This window comes from Macrotis lagotis, chromosome 2 (genome assembly GCF_037893015.1).
Source record: "Macrotis lagotis isolate mMagLag1 chromosome 2, bilby.v1.9.chrom.fasta, whole genome shotgun sequence".
Classification (NCBI taxonomy): Eukaryota; Metazoa; Chordata; class Mammalia; order Peramelemorphia; family Peramelidae; genus Macrotis; species Macrotis lagotis.
The window spans coordinates 39,832,654-39,854,092 of record NC_133659.1 but is presented as its reverse complement, the minus strand read 5'-3'; the positions used below and the strand labels follow the sequence as shown (position 1 = coordinate 39,854,092).

At 36.0% G+C, this 21,439-nt stretch overlaps 1 protein-coding gene across 3 annotated transcripts in view; it reads left to right on the top strand.

Moving 5' to 3' along the window:
* Window positions 1-21,439, top strand: part of PKN2 (protein kinase N2) — a 160,537-nt gene that overhangs the window by 86,824 nt on the left and 52,274 nt on the right. For all 3 annotated transcript variants that reach the window (XM_074221750.1, XM_074221749.1, XM_074221751.1), the window contains exons 4-7: window positions 4,208-4,325; window positions 4,872-5,017; window positions 5,108-5,321; window positions 18,954-19,139. In XM_074221750.1, the coding sequence (XP_074077851.1) occupies window positions 4,208-4,325; window positions 4,872-5,017; window positions 5,108-5,321; window positions 18,954-19,139 (664 nt within the window). The remainder of the gene's footprint in view (window positions 1-4,207; window positions 4,326-4,871; window positions 5,018-5,107; window positions 5,322-18,953; window positions 19,140-21,439) is intronic.

Genomic DNA, 21,439 nt, shown 5'->3' with positions numbered 1-21,439 from the left:
TACAAGCCAAAAGATGAACAAGACTTTATGTTAGGTCGCATGGAAGGAGGTTGGGATAGAATAGTAGAAAAGGAAATAAGGCCAATACAAACAAATAAGGCCAATCTTATATAAAATATCTGCTACTAGAGGGGGGAAATGGGGGTTGGAGGGGAAACCTCTTAAATTCTTAAGACAATTTTACTGCATAAGCTTTAGAGAGTATTCCCATATCAGAAATGGTATATTTGAAAATTCCGAAGCATTGAAACAAGTGTAACCAGAAAACCTTAATTAGAATAGTAATGTCTGTAGAAAATTACTGATCTTATAGAAATAACATGTTCCAATGAATAAAGAAATAAATTGGAAATTGGGAAATGAATTCTTAACTTAGCTTTTAGTTCATTTTGTTTCATTGGCAAGTTTTAACCTGTGCCTCCTTTCATAAATAAAATCGACTTCTACTTAATATAATAGATAAAAATAAACATATGTTTCTAATTTCTTAAATTGGGATTCAGAACTTCTAATTACTTTCCAATAGGAATTCTGATGGAGTAAAACATTGAGAGGCAATCTATATCCTTATACTTCTGTCTCAAAATATGAAATATGTTTTCAGGCCAATTCTAGATTCATGGGGACCTTCCTAGGGGTATGGAACAACTCATCAGCAGCAAGTAGGTTTCTTGGTGAATTTATTGGACACAGGAAGCCATGAAAAAAAAGAAAAATTCAAAATAATACCTTCTGTGTCTCTTCTTCAGGCAGAAAAAGAGGTCTTATAATTTTTAGACAGCTGATAAGTTAACTGTTGCTACTCACAATTGTAATACTTGTCTGTTGGCCTACAGGTAGAAAGGTTTTCCTAGGTGTCTCTAATACTATCCCCTTCATCATTTCTTAACAATATAGTCATATTCTATTACATTCACATACATAACTTGTTCAGCCATTCCTCAATTTCCAAATCTTTGACATCATAAAAAGAGATGCTGTAAATATTTTTGGTCCTTTTCCTCTTTCTTTGATTTCTTGGAGGAATAGGTCCAGTAGCAGTATCATTGTCAAAGGGTTAGGGTTAGGGTTAGGGTTAGGGTATGCACAGTTTACCAACTTTGGGAGGGTGGTACCAAATTGCTTCCCAGAATTGCTGAACCAGTTCACAACTCCACCAACAATGTTTTAATACACCTGTTTTCTGCAGCCATCATGTTTCATTTTTGTCAGCTTTGCCTATCTGATGGGTATAGTGTAGATCTTCAGTTTAATTTTAATTTACATTTCTCTTATACTTGGTGATTTAGAGCATCTTTTCATTTTTAAACTGTTGATAGATTTAATTTCTTACTATCTGTTACCTTTGACCATTCTGTCAATTGGAGAATGTTTCTTATTCTTTTAGTTGAGTCATCTCCGGAGAGTCTTGCTGCAAGATTTTCCTCTCATTTTATCTGCTTCAATAGAGTTGATAATTAAGCCTGCAGGAGTTTGAGATGACCTGGAAAGATGAAAAATAACTGAACAGCTCCTGAATACAATGGGCATTAATTCAGTTTGGTATTTACTCATTGTAATTTTTGATGACATTTTTTTCCTTGCCACTTCTAAGATTGATTGTGACAGTAGGTTGATGTAGGCTGAATTTGTTGAAAATGATTTAGGGCTATCATCTAATATGATTTTTTAATTCAACAGCTATTCATTGAATTGCCTTGTCTTACTTTGGAAAATAGGTTTATTAGATACTGTTTATTGTCAGGATGGCTTCACCTAAACTTCGAAATAATAGAGCAGACTTTCTGCATGTGTTCTTGTGGTTTTCATTCTAACTTGTGGCATGTTTTTTCTAAGTCTTAATCCTATAATTTCCAGAATTCTGTTCTTTTGTAAACTTTGTCATCTATTACTATCAAGTACATAGTGACAGTATCTTTTCATTTTGCTCTCTAGTTTGGAAAACTGTTGTTTCAAGTGTTTTGTATACTTTCTCCAGTTTGTTATGACTTTCCTGGATAGTCCTGTTCTGTGATATGTCAGAATAAGATTTTTGCTTTTCATTGACTCACCTAATATTGTACCTTCAAGGCCTCTCAGGATATCTTAAAGTAATGAATGGTATAATGCATAACTTAGGCAAGTTTTGCAAAAAAGATCTTTAATTTATGAACCTATTTAATTTGGGGCAGCTAGGTGTCTCAGTGGATAGAATGCCAGATCTGAATTCAGGAAGACTCATCATCGTCCTGGGTTCAGATTTGACCTCAATCACTTAATAGTTGTATGAGCCTAGGCAAGTTACTTAACCCTGTTTAACCTGTTTCCCCCTCTATAAAATGAGCTAGAGAAGGAACTGGCACATAACTCCACTATTTTTGCCAAGAAAATCCTAAAGACATCACAAAGATTCAGACATTATTAAACAACAAATAAATTTTGCCTTCGAAGATTTTCTTAGCATCCTATAATTTTAAATGTCACATTTTATGGTTATCTTCCATAGATTTAATAAAAATGAAGGGAAATAACTAGAAATGTCTAGATATTCTTAACAATATTCTGAGTTATTCTTCAAATGTGACTCTTCATAATGTGACTTTAAAACAGTGTTGGGGGGACTTTGGAAAGACAGACACACAAATGGTTGGTGAAATTAGGAATTAGTTCCACTTGTAGATTGGAATTGTGCAATTTAAAATATCAGCACCATTTAATCAAGTAATTCCAGTGTTAGGCATAAACCTCAAGAATAATGACAAAAAAGAAGGGGGCCCTTTATACACCAAAATATTCATAATAGCACTTTTTGTGGTAGCAAAGATGTGTCCATTAATGGAATGTAAGTGAAGACAATACGAAAACAATTAACACACAGGATATTACAAACTTAAATGACCAAATTGGAATCAAAGAAGGGATAGGAGAAAACATCTCCCCTAATGCTTTGCAGAGATAGGTGTAGAAAACTTGATGTAATATCAGACTTCAAAAATAATTTAGTTTTGTGAAGCTTTTTTCTTTCCCTTTTATATTGTTTATTATAAAAGAGATCCAGTAGAAAACACAGATGACGTTTTTAGAAGGATTTTTTTTTTTAAATTGACCTAAAGTTTGAGCTCGGAGCACTTGTTGCTATATATCAGGGATGGGGAACATCCAACTTGTAGACCACATAAGTCTGACAAAAATCATTTGGTCTGATATTGCCACAGTAACTGGGATGGGGCTCAAAATTCAATGAATCTAGATGCTTTTTAGGGGTAGTTAATTAAATGTTCAACCAGATATAGCGGGCTAATTTTTTTTTTTTTTTTTTGGCAAGGCAAATGGGGTTAAGTAGCTTGGCCAAGGCCACAGAGCTAGGTAATTATAAGTGTCTAAGGCCAGATTTGAACTCAAGTGCTCCTTACTCCAGGGCTTTACTCTATTCACTGCGCCACCTAGCTGCGCCCCCCCCCCCAGGCTAATTTTTAAGTTGATAATTTTGTATGGTTTATGGTGACTCTGGGCAGAAAAAAGGGTACCCCACCTTTGCTTTAAATGATTGCATTTGATCTTTAAATTTCGGATCCATCTTGGTTGTGAAAAAGAAAAATGCATAGATTTATAGAACTTAAGCCAGGGGAAGTAACAGTAACGTTATTAGAAGACTTACCTTTGCATTGTTGAGATAAGATGTGTGGTACTGAAAAGAATACATTTGGGTTTGTGTTCTAGTCCTTACTACTAGCTGTGTGAGTTTTAGCTAGTAGTAACTTAGCCTATCTGAATCTAAAGTTCTTCCTTTGTTAGATGGAAATTAAATATTACTTATACTATCTATTTCACACAATTGTTATGAATGAAGTAATTTGTAAAACTTGGTACAGTAGAGAAAATAGATACAATTTTGGGGGCTTTTTAGCATTAAGAATCACTTGGCTTTCCTTAAATTTTCCTGATTATTTACTTTCACTAAAGTAGAAATCTTTACCCATCTCCCACAATTTTATTATTTTCGTAACTAGATCTGTAGCATTGTACTATTAAGATTCTCATGATTTCATTTTTAATTCTGTCTTTTTACTGCTAATGTTTGAATTTCTTTAGCAGAATTAAATTTCTTTGTGCCCCTTTTTTTTGTATTGCCAGTGATTAGCAAAGTGCCTGCCTCATAGTATTTGGTTATTGATGATGGTGATAATATTCTTTTGTTGGTTTACATTTTGAAACTCCTTTTCAATAGGATCGAAAACTCCTTGCCACAGCTCAACAGCTGCTTCAGGACAGCAAGACAAAAATAGAAGTTATAAGGATGCAGATTCTTCAGGCAGTCCAGACCAATGAACTGGCTTTTGATAATGGTAATGGAGTGGAGATGAACTATTAATCTTCTTACTAATGCCAAAACCTTAACTAGGGATATGCCAATATGTACATGGGGTGATTAAAAAAAAATTTAAGTGCTATTTAACTTTTTTAAACTTTTCACTTAAAATATATATTATAACATAAATAATATTATAATATGTATAGTTCATTTTTCAAAAAATCAAGTCAATCAGAGTCTGAGAGTGAATACACTATTTCCTGTTTTTCATGCCAGAGGAAAAAAGCATAGGTGGAAATTATTGTGATCTAGGAATGTTATATGCATATGGACATACTGGCTTATCCTTAGTTCTACAAATTTTTCAGATTTATAGTTTAAATTAAATGTACATTGTAGCTCAGATATGTAGATGTAGATCTTAACTTGATACCTATTTTAAGTATAACTTTTCTCACCACTTAAATAATTATATCTGATTTAATCTCATTAGAATACTTTTAAAAATTCTCCTAAGTTCTCTTAGATAATCCAAATAGTTGATTCTGTTATGTTTACTTTAACTTTTTTTTTCTCCCAGCAAAACCTGTGATAAGTCCTCTTGAACTTCGGATGGAAGAATTACGGCATCACTTTAGGATAGAGTTTGCAGTAGCAGAAGGTGCAAAGAATGTGATGAAATTACTTGGATCAGGAAAAGTAACAGACAGAAAAGCACTTTCAGAAGTAAATTTTCAAATTAAATGTTTTAACTTAATGCAGTATTTAAAGAAAGTAATTATTAAAATGAAAGCAACCTCTTCTTTTCTGTTCAAGGCCCAAGCGAGATTTAATGAATCCAGTCAAAAGTTGGATCTTTTAAAGTATTCATTAGAACAAAGATTGAACGAACTTCCAAAAAATCATCCCAAAAGCAGTATTATTATTGAGGAACTATCCCTTGTTGCATCACCAACACTAAGTCCAAGGCAGAGTGTAATATCTACACAAAACCAATATAGTACACTATCCAAACCAGCAGCACTAACAGGTATGTGGTGGGTTAGCCTTGCTTTGAGAGTGTTGTTCTTTTTTAAATCTATTTTTATACTATTTTAATAATTGTTAAATTATGTATTTGTTTTGATTACAAAAATTGTCTGTGATAAACCATTTCCAAATATTAGAGTCTTGGAAGTAACTTTTGCTCCTCTTTTCATCAAAAAATGTAGCAAAAGTAGGAGTGATTACTAGAATACTTATTTAAAATATTATTCAAATTATTAAAGTTCAAAAAATAAGGTATAGAAGTTCCTTAACATGCCATACAACTGCCATTGTTCATTTTAGCATATGCCAGGTTTCCAATTGAAAACTTGATGAACCCAATATCCTGATTTTTAGCTGCCTCTAAATCAGTAATGGCAACTAGTGCATAATGGACAGAGTACTGGATTTGGAATCAGAAAGACTTTGTGAGTTCAAGTCTGTCCTGAGACACTAGTTGTATGACCCTGGACAAGTCACTTCACCCTGTTTGCCTTGGTTTCTTCATCTGTAAAGTGAGCTGGAGAAGGAAATGGCAAACCTGCCAATATCTCTGCTAAGAAAATCCTAAATGAGATCAGAGTTGGACATGACTGAAATCAGAGTAAACAATGGAAGGCAAATTTTACTATACCAAGAAACGAAACTTTATTCTTTATTAGGAAAGCATTTTGTGTTTCCTATGCATTTGTTTTTGCTATCTCTTCCTCTTTCCTCATTCTGGAAGGCCTTCTATCAAATTGTATGTCCCTCCTAACTATTCAGAGGGAGATGGAGCTGTGCAGAAGAGGGCAGAGCCCTGCATTTGGAGCTGGAGGACTTGAGCTCTGTCCTGGCCCTGCCTTTCACTGTGTGTATGAGACCCCAGACAAACCTGTTAACTTCTTTAGGCTTCACTTTACTTCTCTCTGAGTGAGTTGTAGTTGTATTGCTTGGTTTTTGGTTTTTGGTTTTTGGTTTGGTTTTGTTTTTTAGGTTTTTGCAAGGCAAATGGGGTTAACTTGCCTAAGGCCACACAGCTAGGTAATTATTAAGTGTCTGAGACAGGATTTGAACCCAGGTACTCTTGACTCCAGGGCCTGTGCTTTATCCACTGCGCCACCTAGCTGCTCCTGTAATTGTATTACTTAAAAATATCTGCAACTTCACTTAACAATGAAAATGTGGAAGAAATCAGGACCAAGGACAGATCTTGGGACCAACCTTGAGAAGCTGTTATTTGAAACTATCTGGCTGCTTTTGTCCTTCATGTGATCTTTCCATCTTGTCCCCAAGAAAAGTTTGAGGGATTTTTGACACCTGCCATGCTGAAACCCAGATAGGTCGTGCCTTTAACATGTTCTTCTGGAGTAAGCTAAATAGATGTCTTCATTAGCTAAATGCTCACAAAATTCTGGAGTTTCTCCAGGAAGTGATGCTTATCACTCTGTGACTTAAAAGAATCACCTGTTTGTGAACCAGTCACTCTCTTCTCCTTTGGTGTGCTCATCTCCACATTGCTTCATAGTTAATCATCCATACATCTTTTTTTGTGCTCTTAACATGAAGTTTTCTTGGCCTGGTGACTTGGAGTTATTGAGGAAAGTTTGACTTCCTCTTCTTACCTTCTAATTCCTCGTGTTTGCAGTCCCCTGTGAGCCATATTTTCCTTCATAGTTCAATAGCTGTGACCCTGGATAGCCAAAACTGAAGCAGCAGAGTTAGACAAACTTATTTTTTTTTTGTTCACCCTGAACATTGATTCATCTCTTTTTAGTCTTTCTTTGCAGTAAAGTTATAAAACCCACTTGATGTCTCAGCATTTCTCCAAACTTTAGCACTCCTCTCACTTTTCTTGTATGGCCACAGTACTCTTAATCATTCATTTTTCAGCTGTCTGTTATTTCTTCTAATTCTAAATCATGTCTTTTGTTGTTATTGTTTTATTTTTTGTTTTAAATTACTTATTTTCCATCAATAAAAATTCATGTTTTCTTTCTCTCCAAATATACCCACCCCACCCCATTTGAAAAAGAAAATTAAATTAAAGCCCTTGATACCAACATGTGTAGACAAAAATAGGGTAGGTAACAGATTTTATCATTGGTCTTTTGTAATCATAGCTGGTCACTGCATTGATCAGAGTTCTAAAGTCTTCAAAAATAGTTTGTCTTTACAATATTATCATCATAACTATTGTTATTTCTATTATTATTATTATTATTATTATTATTATTATTATTATTATTATTATTATTATTAAAATTGTCTTCCTGGTTCTGCTTACTTCTCTACATCAGTTCAAATAGTCCCAGATTTCTCTGAAAGCATAATTAATTATAGCACAATAGTATTCCATCATATTGATACACATTATTTATTCTGTCCTTGTATATCCTCAAGTTCCAGTTCATTGCCACCACATTAAACAATGCTAAATTATCTTTGCATGTATGGGTCCTTTTCCTCCTTCTCTGACTAAGACAGTACTTTCAATAGAAAGAAGTCTGGAAGATGGGATGGAGTATAATAAGTTCTGTTGTAGGTATGTTGATCATGGGATTGGGTGGGACCACTAAGAAGAAAGACCAAATAGCCCTAAACTCTCACTTTTGCTAAATTTATTCTGAATTCATTCATACACATCTTTCCAAGTTTCTTTCAGACCATCCCCTTTTCATTTATTATAGCACAATAGCATTCCATCATATTCATACTCTATATCTTACTCAACCATTCTCCAATTTATAGGCACCTTCTCAGTTTCCAGTTCTATTGAGACCACAAAAAAGATAGTAAAAATATTTTTGAACAAAGTAATCCTTTTCCTGTTACCTTGATTTCTTAGGAGAACAGACCCAGTAGCAGTTTAACTGTGTTAAATAGTATGCATAGTTTACTGAATTTGGGGGCATAGTCTCAAGTTGCTTTCCAGAAGAGTCGAACAGCACCATTTAGTTCACAGCACCATTAAAAATGCATTAATGTAACTGGATTCCCCAGGCCCTCAAGCATTCATTTTCCCTTTTTTTTCTGGCTTTGCCAATCTGATGGGCATGAGATGGTCCTTAGAATTGTTTTAATTTGAATTTCTCTTTGCTCTATACATAGCTTGGGTTTCTTAATGGCATTTGACCTTTTATCAAATGGAGAATGGTTCTTACTCTTAAAAATGTGAATCAGCTCTCTTTGGATCTTAGAAATAGACCTTAATCACAGAGTTGTGCTGTAAAGATTTTTTTTTAAACCCTTTACCTGCTTTTCTTTTAACTTCTAACTGATTTGGGGGATTTTGTGCAGTCAAAATTGTTTTACCCTGTGTGTTCCTTGCTGTGTCTTATGATGAATGGTCATGAGACTTTTCCTTTGCATAGTTCTAACTTTTCTTTGCTCTTTTAATTTGTTTATGATGTATGTTGTCATACATTCATCTGGATCTCAATAGATGATATGACAGTATACATCTTTGAAGTCTTAAGATGATCAGTGTTTTTTTTTTTAGGTACCCACGTCAGTGTCTTGGGTATTTTTGTCTCTTCTATATCGTCTTTTTTTAGTTTATTTCTTTGAAAGTATTCATGCCATCCTACCAATCTTTTTTTGAGAATCTTTGAAGTGTAATGAGTACATCAGTCTGTATCCAGCTCTCCAACTAATTTCATCTTTGGCTATATGTTATGGAATATCTGAGTATATAGAATGTATAGAATCCAGAATAATTTATTCTTCTTCATTGAACCATTCCTTCACCACCATCCTTCTGTCCTTTCTTCTTTTGAGATCTGCATAATCTTCCCTGTTACTGTTTCTGTTATCTACAAGTCCCTAGCTTATTCCCTTCACTTTTTTTTAATGACTTTAGAATCTCTACCTTATACTCATCTCTTATTCTTGGATGTTCCATAATTCATTTCACAATCCATCTGACTAATTCTTCAACGTCTACAGCCCTCAGATATTATATGTTGTCTTGCTTAGGCTTAACTATCTCTTGGATTTTGCGTCCATTCTGCCTAAAATAATGAAATTTGATACTCTAGTCATCTAGTCATGCCTTCTTAGCCATATGTCTTTTCTTCTCTTTTATATTAAACTTGCTTTTTTTTCTTATTGTGACCTTTTCCTCCTTAATCTGTCCCTTTCTCTTTTTTTTAATTTAGCCCCCCCCCAGGCAATGGGGTTAAGTGACTTGCCCAAGGTCACACAGTTAGATAATTATTAAGTGACATGAAATTGGATTTGAACTCGTCCTCCTGACTCCAAGGCCAGTGCTCCAATCATTGCACCACCTTAGCTGCCCCCCTTTCATTCCACTTTGTATTGCCTTTACTTTTTCATTCCTCATTTGGATCTGTGGTTTGATGTTTAATATTTCCTTCAATATCTACTGCCATAGAATCCTTTATTTTCCCCTCACTTTCTACCATTTTCATCCTGGACATCTTAATTTCTACATAACTCTTAGCATTTATAAAGTTCGTCCATGCTACAAGAGTACTGATTATTTGTGGAGAAAAGTCATAATCAGTAAATTTATTTCATACTCTAAAATTTATGTTAAGAAGTGTCTGGACCCTCATAACCCAACCCTAATTTATTCTTAGTTTTCCACAGTCAACATTGCATGTTGACTGTGCATGGGTCACTCACTGTGTCCCACACTTATAGCGGATGACCTCTCTGTTTGACTCAGATTAATAAATCCTACAAAGAGAATTCCCTTAATTGCCCTCATTCATTCCTCAAAACTTAGCAACAGCATTGTGCTTTTCACTCTTCCTTTAGGTTGGTCTCAAAAGAATTAGTAGTAATTCTTTTCTTTGTGTTGTCACTTAAATTTTCTCCCTCTCCTAGGACTTTCTTTGCAAGGTTGCTTCTTTCATACATCCTGCTACTGGTTCCTTCTAATCCAAAAAGATTTTCTTGACATGTTAGACCATCCTATCTGTCTTCTCTACTCTTAAACTTGAAAAGTTGCCATCCTGTTCCTCTTCTCTACTATTAAACTTGAAAAGTTGACATTATTTTGAATCACTATTTTTACTAGTCTCTCCCCCCCCCCCCTTCATCCTTCTGTAATCTTATCTTCTTTTATTGCTCTAGTGAAATTACTTTCTCTGGAACTTTTTGGTAACCTTAATCATCAAATGAAGTTGCCTTTTCACCCCCTAATCCTCAACCTCTTTGATTTCCTTGCCACTTTTTTTTTTGTAAGACAATAGGGTTAAGTGACTTGCCTGGGGTCACACAGCTAGGTAGTTATTAAGTGTCTGATGCTGGATTTGAACTCAGGTCCTCCTGACTCCAGGGCCAGTGTTCTGTCTATTAACTGTCACTTCCCTGCCACTTTTTTGGGTTTTTTGGGGAGGGAGTTGGTTTTTTGCAAGGCAAATGGGGTTAAGTGGCTTGCCCAAGGCCACACAGCTAGGTAATTATTAAGTGTCTGAGACCTCATTTGAACCCAGGTACTCCTGACTGCAGGGATGGTGCTTTATCCACTGTGCTACCTAGCCGCCTCCCTGCCATTTATAATACTATTGATCACCTTTTTACTCATTATCCCCCACTTCTCTTATCTTAAGAATACCATAATCTCACAGTTCTCTTTTTTCTCTAATCATTCCCTCTGATTCCTTAACTGATTTCTCATCTTATAAAGTCCTGCCATTATATTTCTTTTCTCTACCTATGTTCTCCATCTGTAATCCTATGCATTCCTGTGTATATCCCTGTATAGTTTTTGCTCAGATCTTTATTTCCAGTCTTGACCTCTCTTCAGAGCTTCAAACTCAACATGCTTAAAACCAAGTTCGTTATTTTCCCTCCTAAACTCACTCATTTCTCCTCCTGACTTCAGTATTGACGTCTGTGACACCATTCACTTCATTTCTGGTGCCTTATGTGTGATCTTCTAACTCTGTCTTTTCAGCAAATAATTATTATTTTCTGGGGTAACTAAGTGGTACAGTGAATAGAATACTGGCCTTGGAGTAAGGAGGTTGGGAGTTCTCAGACACTTGATACTCACTGGCTGTGTGACCTTGGGCATGTCACTGATTGCCTCTTATCCAGGGTCATCTCCAGTCTTTCTGATTCATATGTGGCCACTGGACCTAGACAACTGTAGGAAAAAGTGAGGCTGGTGACTTAGCACCATCATCCCCACTCAAATTCAGTTCATGTACTTCTCCTAACATCACCTCCTAATGTCCTGGTCTTCTTCCAGAATGAAGGACAAAAACGTCGTCAAGTGCTGGCTATATGTGTAGCCCTCTTCACAATGGTCCATCCTTCTTTCCCATCTACCACATCCAGTTCTTGTCAGTACTATCTACATAACATTGATGAATCTATCCCATTTTATTGTTTTTGTTTTTGTTTTTTTAGGGGTTTTTTTGTAAGGCAAACAGGGTTAAGTGGCTTGCCCAAGGCCACACAGCTAGGTAATTATTAAGTGTCTTGAGACCGGATTTGAACCCAGGTACTCCTGACTCCAGGGCCGTGCTTTATCCACTACCGCCACCTAGCCACCCCTAATCTATTCCATTTTAACACTAGTCCCACCCTAGTCTAGATTCCTCTTACCAATCATCTAGGCTATTTCACCTGAGAAGTCTTCTCATTTCTTCTTTTTGTTTGTTCTAATTTAAAATTTTTATTTATTTATTTAAATCAATGGGATTAAGTGACTTGCCCAAGATCACACAGCTAGGCACTTATTAAGTGTTTGAGGTCGGATTTGAATTCAAGTCCTCCTGACTCCAGGGTTGGTGCTCTTTCCACTATGCCACCTGTCTTCTTGTCTCTCCTCTCTACCAGTGCTTTTTTAATACCACTTCCTTAATAAGGTTTTAATGATGATGATGATGATGATGATGATGATGATAACAGCTTAATAATGTTTGTGAAGCATTTTTATAAATGTCAATTCATGTTATCCCCACAGTAATCCTTGAAGATAAAGAATACCCATTTTACAGATAAAGAAACAGACAAAAAGTCATGTGAACTTAAACTAATTCAGCCTTTGTGAACAGATTTGAATTCAAATCTTCCTAACTCCATGTCCAGCATTCTATTCACTGTACTCCCTCCCTCCAAGAGAACAGAAACCACATGTCCTAGGTTAGCTTCACATTGCCCCCAAGGCACAGGCTGAGTATTCTGTAAACACAAATGTATGAATATGTTATATATATATATATATATAATTTTGTAAATATATGAAGGTGACTCTACCCTCAAGAGCTTATAATCTAAAAGGATAAAACATGAAAACAAACAGTTGTTTTAAAAAAGATGTTCTTTATTTTTTTTCTAAATTACATGTAAAATCAATTTTAACTTTTTTTTTTTCAAATTTTGATTCCCAAATTCTCTCTCCCTCCCTTTCTCCCATTGAGAAAGAAAGCAATATGATGTAGGGTTATACATGTGTAGTTGTGAAAAGCACATTTTCATGTAAGTCATTTTGTGAAGGAAAACACAGACAAAAAAATGACCTCAAGAAAATAAAAGTAAAGTATCTGCATTCAGACTCTATCAGTTCTCTCTCTCTAGAGATAGACAGCACCTTTTCATCATAAGTCCTTCAGAATTTTCTTGGATTATTAATATTGCTGAGAATAGTTGTTATTTATAGTATTGCTATTCTTGTGTACAAAGGTTCTCCTGTTTTGTCCATTTCACTTGTATCAGTTCATGTTAAACCTTTCCACATTTTTCTTTTTATTGCTTTTTTTTCCAGTTACATGCAAAGAAAAGTTTCAGGATTCATCCTTTTGCAAGCTTTTGAGTTCCATATTTTTCAGTCACCTTCTTTCTCTCTCCCCTCCCCATAGCAGTGAACAATAGGTTGTACATAATGCAATCATGTTAACATATTTCCATTTTAGACTTGTTGTAATAGAGGAATTAGAACTAAATGGGAGGGGGAAAGATCATGATAGAGAAAGAAATAACATCAAAAACTTTATTTCCTCCATCCTGTCTTCCCCTAGTTGTACTTTGTCCTTTCCCCTTATCCCTCCTCACTAATGTTTTGCTTCTGATTGCTGCCTCACATTGTCCTTTCCCTTTTCCCTCCTAATTTCCTGTAGGATAAATTGCTAAACCCAATTGGAATGTATATCATTCCTTCTTTGAGTCATATCTGATGAGAGCAAGATTTACTTAGTATTCATACTTTTCCTTCTTTGCCCTCTGCTATCATAGGGCATTTGTGCTTATTTATTGGGTGTTAATTATCCTCTACTGTCTCCACCTTCTTCTTCCAGTAAAATCCTTTTTTTAAAATGTCTTAATAGTTTTATGCCTATCTTGTACCCCCACCCTCTGTTCAAGTCTACTCCCTTCAACTTTCCCAATAGAAATAAACTAAATGAGCTAAAGTATTATCACTTCATGATCAATGCTAGATGACACAATGGTCAGAGCACTCATTGACCTTGGGGTCAGGAAGACAGGAGTTTGACTCCAGCCTCAGACACTTGACATTTATTAGCTATGTGACCTTGGGCAAGTCACTTAACCCTCATTGTGTTGCATCCAGGGCCATCTCCAGGCATCCTGAGTCATAACTGGTCATTGCACACAGGTGGTTCTGGAGGAAAAAGTAAGGTTGTGACTTAGCAGAGCAACCCTTCATTCAAATCTAGTTCATGTGCTTATCATGACATCACCTCCCTGATTCATGGTCCTCTTTGAGTACAGAAGAACAAACATCATGATCATCATCATCATCATATACCTACACTCTATCCAAGTACCTTCCCTCCGACTGTTCCATCAGAAATGCAACCTTCATGGGCTAAAGTAAATCATCACAGTATAATCATTTTATACTTACTCCCCTCAGTCTAATTATGTTCTTTTCAACTGTTCTAAGAGAAATACAATTCTCAAGAGTTACAGGTAATGTCTAACTAATGTCTTCACTAAAATTGTTTTACTTTCCATTTACCTTTTTATGCAATTTTTGAGTTTTGTATTTGAAGATCAGATTTTCTGTTCAAGTCTGATCTTTTCATCAGGCAAATTTAGAAGTCTTTATTTTCCTTTGAAAAAATAAGTTGAATTTTGGTGCATAATTGATCCTTGATTGTAATCCTAGCTCTTTTGTCCTCTGAAATATCATATTCCAGACTCTCTGATCCTTTATTGTTGATAGCTGATATTGTTGAAGCTGGTAAATCCCATGTAATTTTGACTGTGGTGATTTCCTGGTATTTAAATTTCTTCTCTTTGGTAGCTTGCAGTATTTTCTCCTTTAGCAGAGAATTCTGAAATTTGGCTACAATATTCCTTGGAGTTTTTATTTTGTGATCTTTTTCTGAGAATGATAGATGGATTCTCTTAAGGACTATTTTATCTTCTTGATCTAGGAAATCAGAATAGTTTTCCATGATAATTTACCTGATTGTCCAGGCCTTTTTAGAGTGTTGCTTTCAGGTAGACCAATAATTTGTAAATTATCTTTCCGGGATCTATTTTTCCAGGTTGGTCATATAACTTTACATTTTCTTTTCTTTTCTTTTTTTTTTAAGCCTTTTGACTGAAAGTGGAATCTTGGAGTCTCATAAAGTCATTAGTTTCTATTTGTCGAAATCTAATTTTTAGGGTTTTGTTTTCTTCAGTTAGCTTTTGTTTCTTTTTCCAGTTGATCAAATTTAGTTTTAAAGTTACTGTTTTCTTCTCAATTTTTCATAATTCTCCTGCATGATTCTAATTTCTTTTCTTCATTTTTCTTCTTCCTCTCTGGTTTTTAAAATCCTTTTAGAATTCTTCCAAGAGGTCTTTTGGAATCTGAGACTTTACATGTAGACATTTTGCCACTGTTTTCCTCTTCTGAGATAGTATTTTTATCGTCCCCATCCCAATAGTAACTTTTCCTGGTTAGCATTTGGGGGTGGGGGGAATTCTGCTCATTTTGATAGTTGAACCCCTGGGGCATGGGGGCACAGTCTTGAGCTTTTTGTGCTAGGGCTGGGGATTCTGGTCCCTGGCTTAATTGCTTGCTAGTCATTGGTTCCCTGTGTTAGAATAGTCCAACCCAGTCCTGTGCTTATTGCACCAGCAATTCAGTGAATTTTGTCTTCTGAGTTAGGATTGGGACCCTCACTGCTGGCCTGCTGGCTTGCTGAGCCCAGACCTGAGTTGACTGTGGCTAAGAAGCTCTCAATGGCTTTCCCACCTTTTACTAGATTATACTTCCCTTTTTACCTCCATGAGACAAACCTTTACTGGAATTCTTTCACATTATCTTGAGTTTAGAACTTGATTCACTGTGTGTGTGTGTGTGTGTGTGTGTGTAATCTCTAGCTTTAGGTTCTGTTTAGATGCTTCATTTAAAGTCATTTTGGTAAAAGTTCTTGGAACTTTCTAACTTGACACCACAATCTTGGTTCTGCCCTCAGAAGTCCTATAAATAAAGAAAATGTAATGTGATAATTACATAGGAATCATCCAACAGAAAGGAATGAGAAAATCAAGAGGGATCGTTTTTCTACACAGGTATCATGAAGGGCATGGAGGAAGTGGCTCATGATTTGAGCCTGCAGACAGGGCAAAAGCTTTTTTTTTTTTTTCAAATCAGTTAAATCCTTCCTGGTCACTTCTTCCCTGATGCCTGGGCAAGTCCATTGACTTCCTTTGCCTTTGTCTTCATCTATAAAATAAGAGTTTGGGGGGGGCGGTGAGGAAGGCTTCTGAGGTCCTTCTAACTCAAGGTAGAACAAGCAATTTAACTTTGATTGGGAGACAGCTTTCATGGGAGGTGGGGTAATGCAAAGAGACCCAGGGAAGGATGGGGTGACTGACATGTAGAAGGAGACTAGAGTTGTTTTGCTTGGATGTACTAAGCCAAACCAAGAGCAGAACAGATAAGTAGAAAGGCAGATTTGGGCTTCTTCAAGATAGTAGTAACCACCAAAATTAAGAGCTATCAGAGTAGGTGAATCTGTCTCCATTGGGTGACCTTGTTGGGCAATGCACACAGTAAACAATTTTCTTGGAAGTTAAAAGTGTTGTCACTGAAACATACCAAAATGTTTTAAAAAAGAAAATAAAAGGATATAAGATGGATCTAATATCATCAGATCTAATAAAGGTTTTAGTAGCACACCCATTTCCTCATAGTAGTAACCTTTGTAAGTGATACTTAGGACACTTAAACTTTATTCCTAAGGTTTCATTGTTTTTAATAATCAGTATGTAGGTTGTAAAATTTGAAGGTGTAAAGTAGGGATACTTCTCCATTGGAATATTCTCATTCCATAAAAGAAAATTTCAAAAGCTCTAGAATGTTTAATGAGGACCTTCAAGCTCCTTAATTATTTTTTAAGTGAAAGTGGGTATTGAACATTATTATGTTCTGTTACATTGACCTTACTAAATTCAGCTTTGAAATATGTCAGATTTTTTTTTGTTTGTTTCCCCAGGATGACTTCTATGTAATCAGCTGAGTATTAGCCATGGAAATGATTTGAGTTTCCAGTCTTATCCCTCCTCCAATCCCCCACCCCCCGCCTTACCCCTCAAAAGAAGAAACCATACAAGATGTTCATTTTCTCTTAATTCAATTTTATGTTCCCAGGAAAAATGCATCAGAATTCTACTTAGGACTTGTCATTTCTTTATAGTCATTTTCCTATACAGTGAAGTGAGAGGATTGGACTGAGTGTCTTCTAAAGTCCCTTTCAGGTCTTAATCTATGATCCCTTGATCAAAATGAAGCATGTTCTCTTGGTAATTAGGCTGCCAAAAACTACTCTTTTCATTTCCTAGATAACTTCTAGAAAAATACTTCCCAATCTACCACCACCCACAGAATTCTGGACTGTGGGGGGCAGCTAGGTGGCACAGTGGATAAAGCACCGGCCCTGGAGTCAGGAGTACCTGGGTTTACAACCAGTCTCAGACATTTAATAATTACCTAGCTGTGTGGCCTTGGGCAAGCCATTTAACCCCATTTGCCTTGCAAAAAAAAAGAATTCAGGACTGCCCACTGGGGCCACCTGGCTGCCTCTGCCATCTTTATGGTCATTATTTCCATATTTGAATCTCTAACCTTGCTTGGTCTCCTAAATTCCAGCCCAGTATCATTCACTGCCTAGTGAACACTGACGAGGTGTCCCACTGGTGTCTCAGACTTTCACATCTAAAACTCTTCTTGCCTCTCTGCTCTTCTCCCTTTTCTTTCTCAAGAAAACTATCATCCTTTTAATCACAAGCTTTGCAACCTCTCATCTCAAGTGGATAAGTCTTGTGGATTCTCTCTTCATGATATCTCTCTCCATTTCTCCACCATAGAGTAGGCCTCATGGAGGCCCTGTCACCTCTTGCCTGGAATATTGTAGTAGAGTCCCAGTCCTTCTTCTTGCCTCAAGGATCTTCCACATGAATGCCCAACAATGTAACCATGTAGCCACTGTCCTGCTCAGTAAACCCTAGTGATTCCTCCTTTGTTCTGTTTGCCATTTAAAGCCTTTTACAACCCAGGCCCAACCAAATTTTGTACCCCTTATAGGTTCTACTAATTCACATGTTCTTCAGCCCTTCCTCAGATACAGTTTCTCATCTTCATACCTTTGCACCAGCTGCCTCTCATGCCTGGAATAATGTTTATGTCTCCTAGAATCCTTAGTTTCTACATTAGGTACTTTCTGCTACCTTCCTAAAAATATTACTCTGTGCTTGTTTTGACTAAACTACATGGTCTCTCCAGTTTCTTGAGATAAGTGAATTTAATATTTTAATATCTAAATAAAATGATAGACAAGGTTCTGAAGAAGAAAAGAGTATGGAGGTAAACATTTTTAAACAGAAAATCTAGTCCATTTTGGGAGAGATAATATGGGCAAAGGCAAAGATACAGGGAAAAGCAGAATTAAAATAATGTGAGGTTTTCTGGAGTAAGATGGGAAAAATAAATTTAAGACATTTAATAGAGAGGCTTTGAATGCCAGAATAAAGTTTTAGAGTTTATTCAGTATGAAATATGGAACTACTGAAATGTTTTGAATGGAGTCACATGCAATAGGTAGATTATACAGACATTGATCTGGAGAGTACTGAGAATAAAGGCAGAAAGCTAAGTAAAGAAGTTGATTACAGTACTCTAGGCCAAGAGATAAAAACCTTAAATAAAATAGTGGCAGTGAGTGACAAAATAAGTCAAAAGACTTGAGAGATAACCAGAGCAGAAAATTAGTTTATCTTGGCAGCTGATGGAAAAAAAATGCTAAGCAAAAAGCAGAGTTTTAGGTTTTAAGTCTTAATGATTAGGACTTTTGGTGATGACAGTAGAAATAAAGTTAGCAGAAGGGAAAGATTTTGGGGAAAAGATGATATGCACATGCTAGAAGTTTAATAAAGTCAACTTGTTTGAATAGATGTCACTGAGGTGTGGTGGGATATTCAAGGTAAAGAATATAAACCCCATACCCTCTACGTCTTTTATTTCATTAAATTATCAATAGCATTCACTTTAATAAATTATTCTTATGAAGGAAGATGAAGTTGATTCATAAAACTCCTTGTTTTGATTGCTTGTATTTTTATTATAGTTTTCTTTTTCTCATGACAAATTGAGGTTCTTACCTATTAATTTCCATGACAAATTGAGGTTCTTATCTAATATATATGTTCATGTTAACAGGTACTTTGGAAGTTCGGCTTATGGGCTGCCAAGATATACTAGAGAATGTCCCGGGACGTTCAAAAGCAACATCAGTTACACTACCTGGCTGGAGTCCAAGTGAAACAAGATCATCCTTCATGAGTAGAACAAGCAAAAGTAAAAGTGGCAGTAGTCGAAACCTGCTAAAAACAGATGACTTGTCCAGTTCAGTAACTAATTTTCTTAATTTCCTAAAAATTTAAAAGTCTTGAACAAGGCACTTAATTTAGGAATAAAAAGAAGTGGGCAGATTCAAAGGTTCTGTAGGTGAAAAAAATTTAAAGTATAAAAGTGACATGTTTGCTGATTATTAAAAAAAATGTAAGCCTTATTAAAATCTGCCTGTTGATAATCTGGTGATTAGGTTCCAAATATTCATTTCCTGCTCTGTGAGCATCTTCCTAATATCAAGAAGAATGACACATTAACTGAGTTCCAAATTTCTTGGTGTAAGAACAGTTGACAGTAATTACTGTTGCTGCATAGAAGGGAGGAAAGAGCAGAGAAGAAGAAATCAGTGAAGTTGTCTTGATTTCTCTATGCACAAAACACAATTCAACACAAATTTTAATTTTAAAAATTGGTTTTATATATAAAATATATTTTAATAAAACTTTCTTCAAAACTACTTCAGAACCAGAAAATATGCTATACTTATAAGATAATGTGTTCAGTACCTTTTCCAGACTCTTCTTGGTGCATCCTGAGCTTTATGATCCTAAATAGGATTTTTTAAGTCACTTTAGGACATTTTTTCCTCAAAAAAAAATCTATATTCCAGCTAAACTGGAATTTTCACAAATATGAGGTATGCTTTTCCATTTCAATACTTTGATCCTTGTCCTTCAAATGACTTCTCATAAAAGCCACTTGTCTAATTCCTACTTTATCAAGATCTATTAAATGCCATCACTTTTTTTGAAACCTCCCTTAGTACTACCACCACCACCTATTTCCCTCCTCTTAATACCTATAATACTGTAGTATCTCTTCATTGCTCCTTTGTAATGTATCTTATATTGTAATTCTTTGCCCTTATAACTTAAATCACTCTACTATTTTGAGCTTTCCACAGTTATTTAAACAGAGTAATCCTGTGATTTGTATGGTACAAGTATTTTTAAAAGCCAGGAACTGAGAAGGGTACACAGTTATTCAGTGTTCTTACATTTCCCTCACTAATCTTCACAGAGGAAGAGAGACTATTCTCAAGTCTACATGGTTCCATGCACATAGTATCTATCATTCAGTATTTACAGAAGCCTAAATTATCCATTTTGCAACTTTCACTCATTGCTTCTGATTCTGTCCTTGGAATTTTAAAAGAACTATGGAGTCCTTCCCTTAAATATTTTTTTGTCCTCCATTTTCGAAGACCATGACATCAAGGAGATGATGCTATGACAAGCACCAGAATTGAATTTGAGTGAGGGGGCTGTACTAAGTCACCAGCCTCACTTTCTCCTCCAGAATCATCTGGGTCCAGTGGAAAGATATGGATCATGGCCACTGGAGATGGCCCTGGATAAGAGGCCATCAAGATTAAGTGACTTTGGGCGGCTAGGTGGCGTAGTGGATAAAGCACCGGCCCTGGAGTCAGGGGTACCTGGGTTCAAATCTGGTCTCAGACACTTAATAATTACCTAGCTGTGTGGCCTTGGGCAAGACACTTAACCCTGTTTGCCTTGCAAAAACCTTAAAAAAAAAAGGATTAAGTGACTTGCCCAAAGTCATACAGCTAATAAGAGTCAGGTGTCTGAGAATATAGTCTTTTCTTCTCCAAGTTAATCATCCCAAATTCCTTCAGTGATTCCTCCTGTAAACCTGTTCTCATAGCCTTTCACTATGTTAGATTTTCTCTGGCTTATCAGGATCTTCTTCAGTGCTTTCTCTTGAAAAGGAGCATAGCTTTCCAGGTGATGTGATAATGGGCTTCAGTCCAATGGCTCTGTCACCTCTCATTTCCTAGGAACCATGCCTCTCCTATTGAAGCCCCAGATTGCACCAAGGGCTGACAAGCCCCCAGAGGGAAAGGTAGTGTGGCCTAGGAAGAAGAGCACCAACTGGAGACTCTGGGTGTGGATAAATCCTGCCTGGGATATAGGAGATCTTTATGACCTTGAACAAATCTCCTAATCTCCCTGGGCCCCAGTTTCCTTATCTGTAAAATGAGGTCATGATGGATGACCTCATAGATCCCTTCCAACTGTAGGTCTATGATCTTAAAACTTTTTCCAGAATTGTTGGTTATTATCTATCTGATCACATCCTTCACAAGGTGCTTAAGAAATTGATTTTTTTAAACACAAATATAGGCTAAGTATAAATGTAGGCATTTGTTCCTGTTTGAATTTCATTTTAGTAGATTCCACTTAATGCTACAGTCTATCAAGATCCTTTTGGATCCTGACTCTCACCCACAGTGCTAACTGTCCCTCCAAACTACATTATTTTCATTCTTCGTG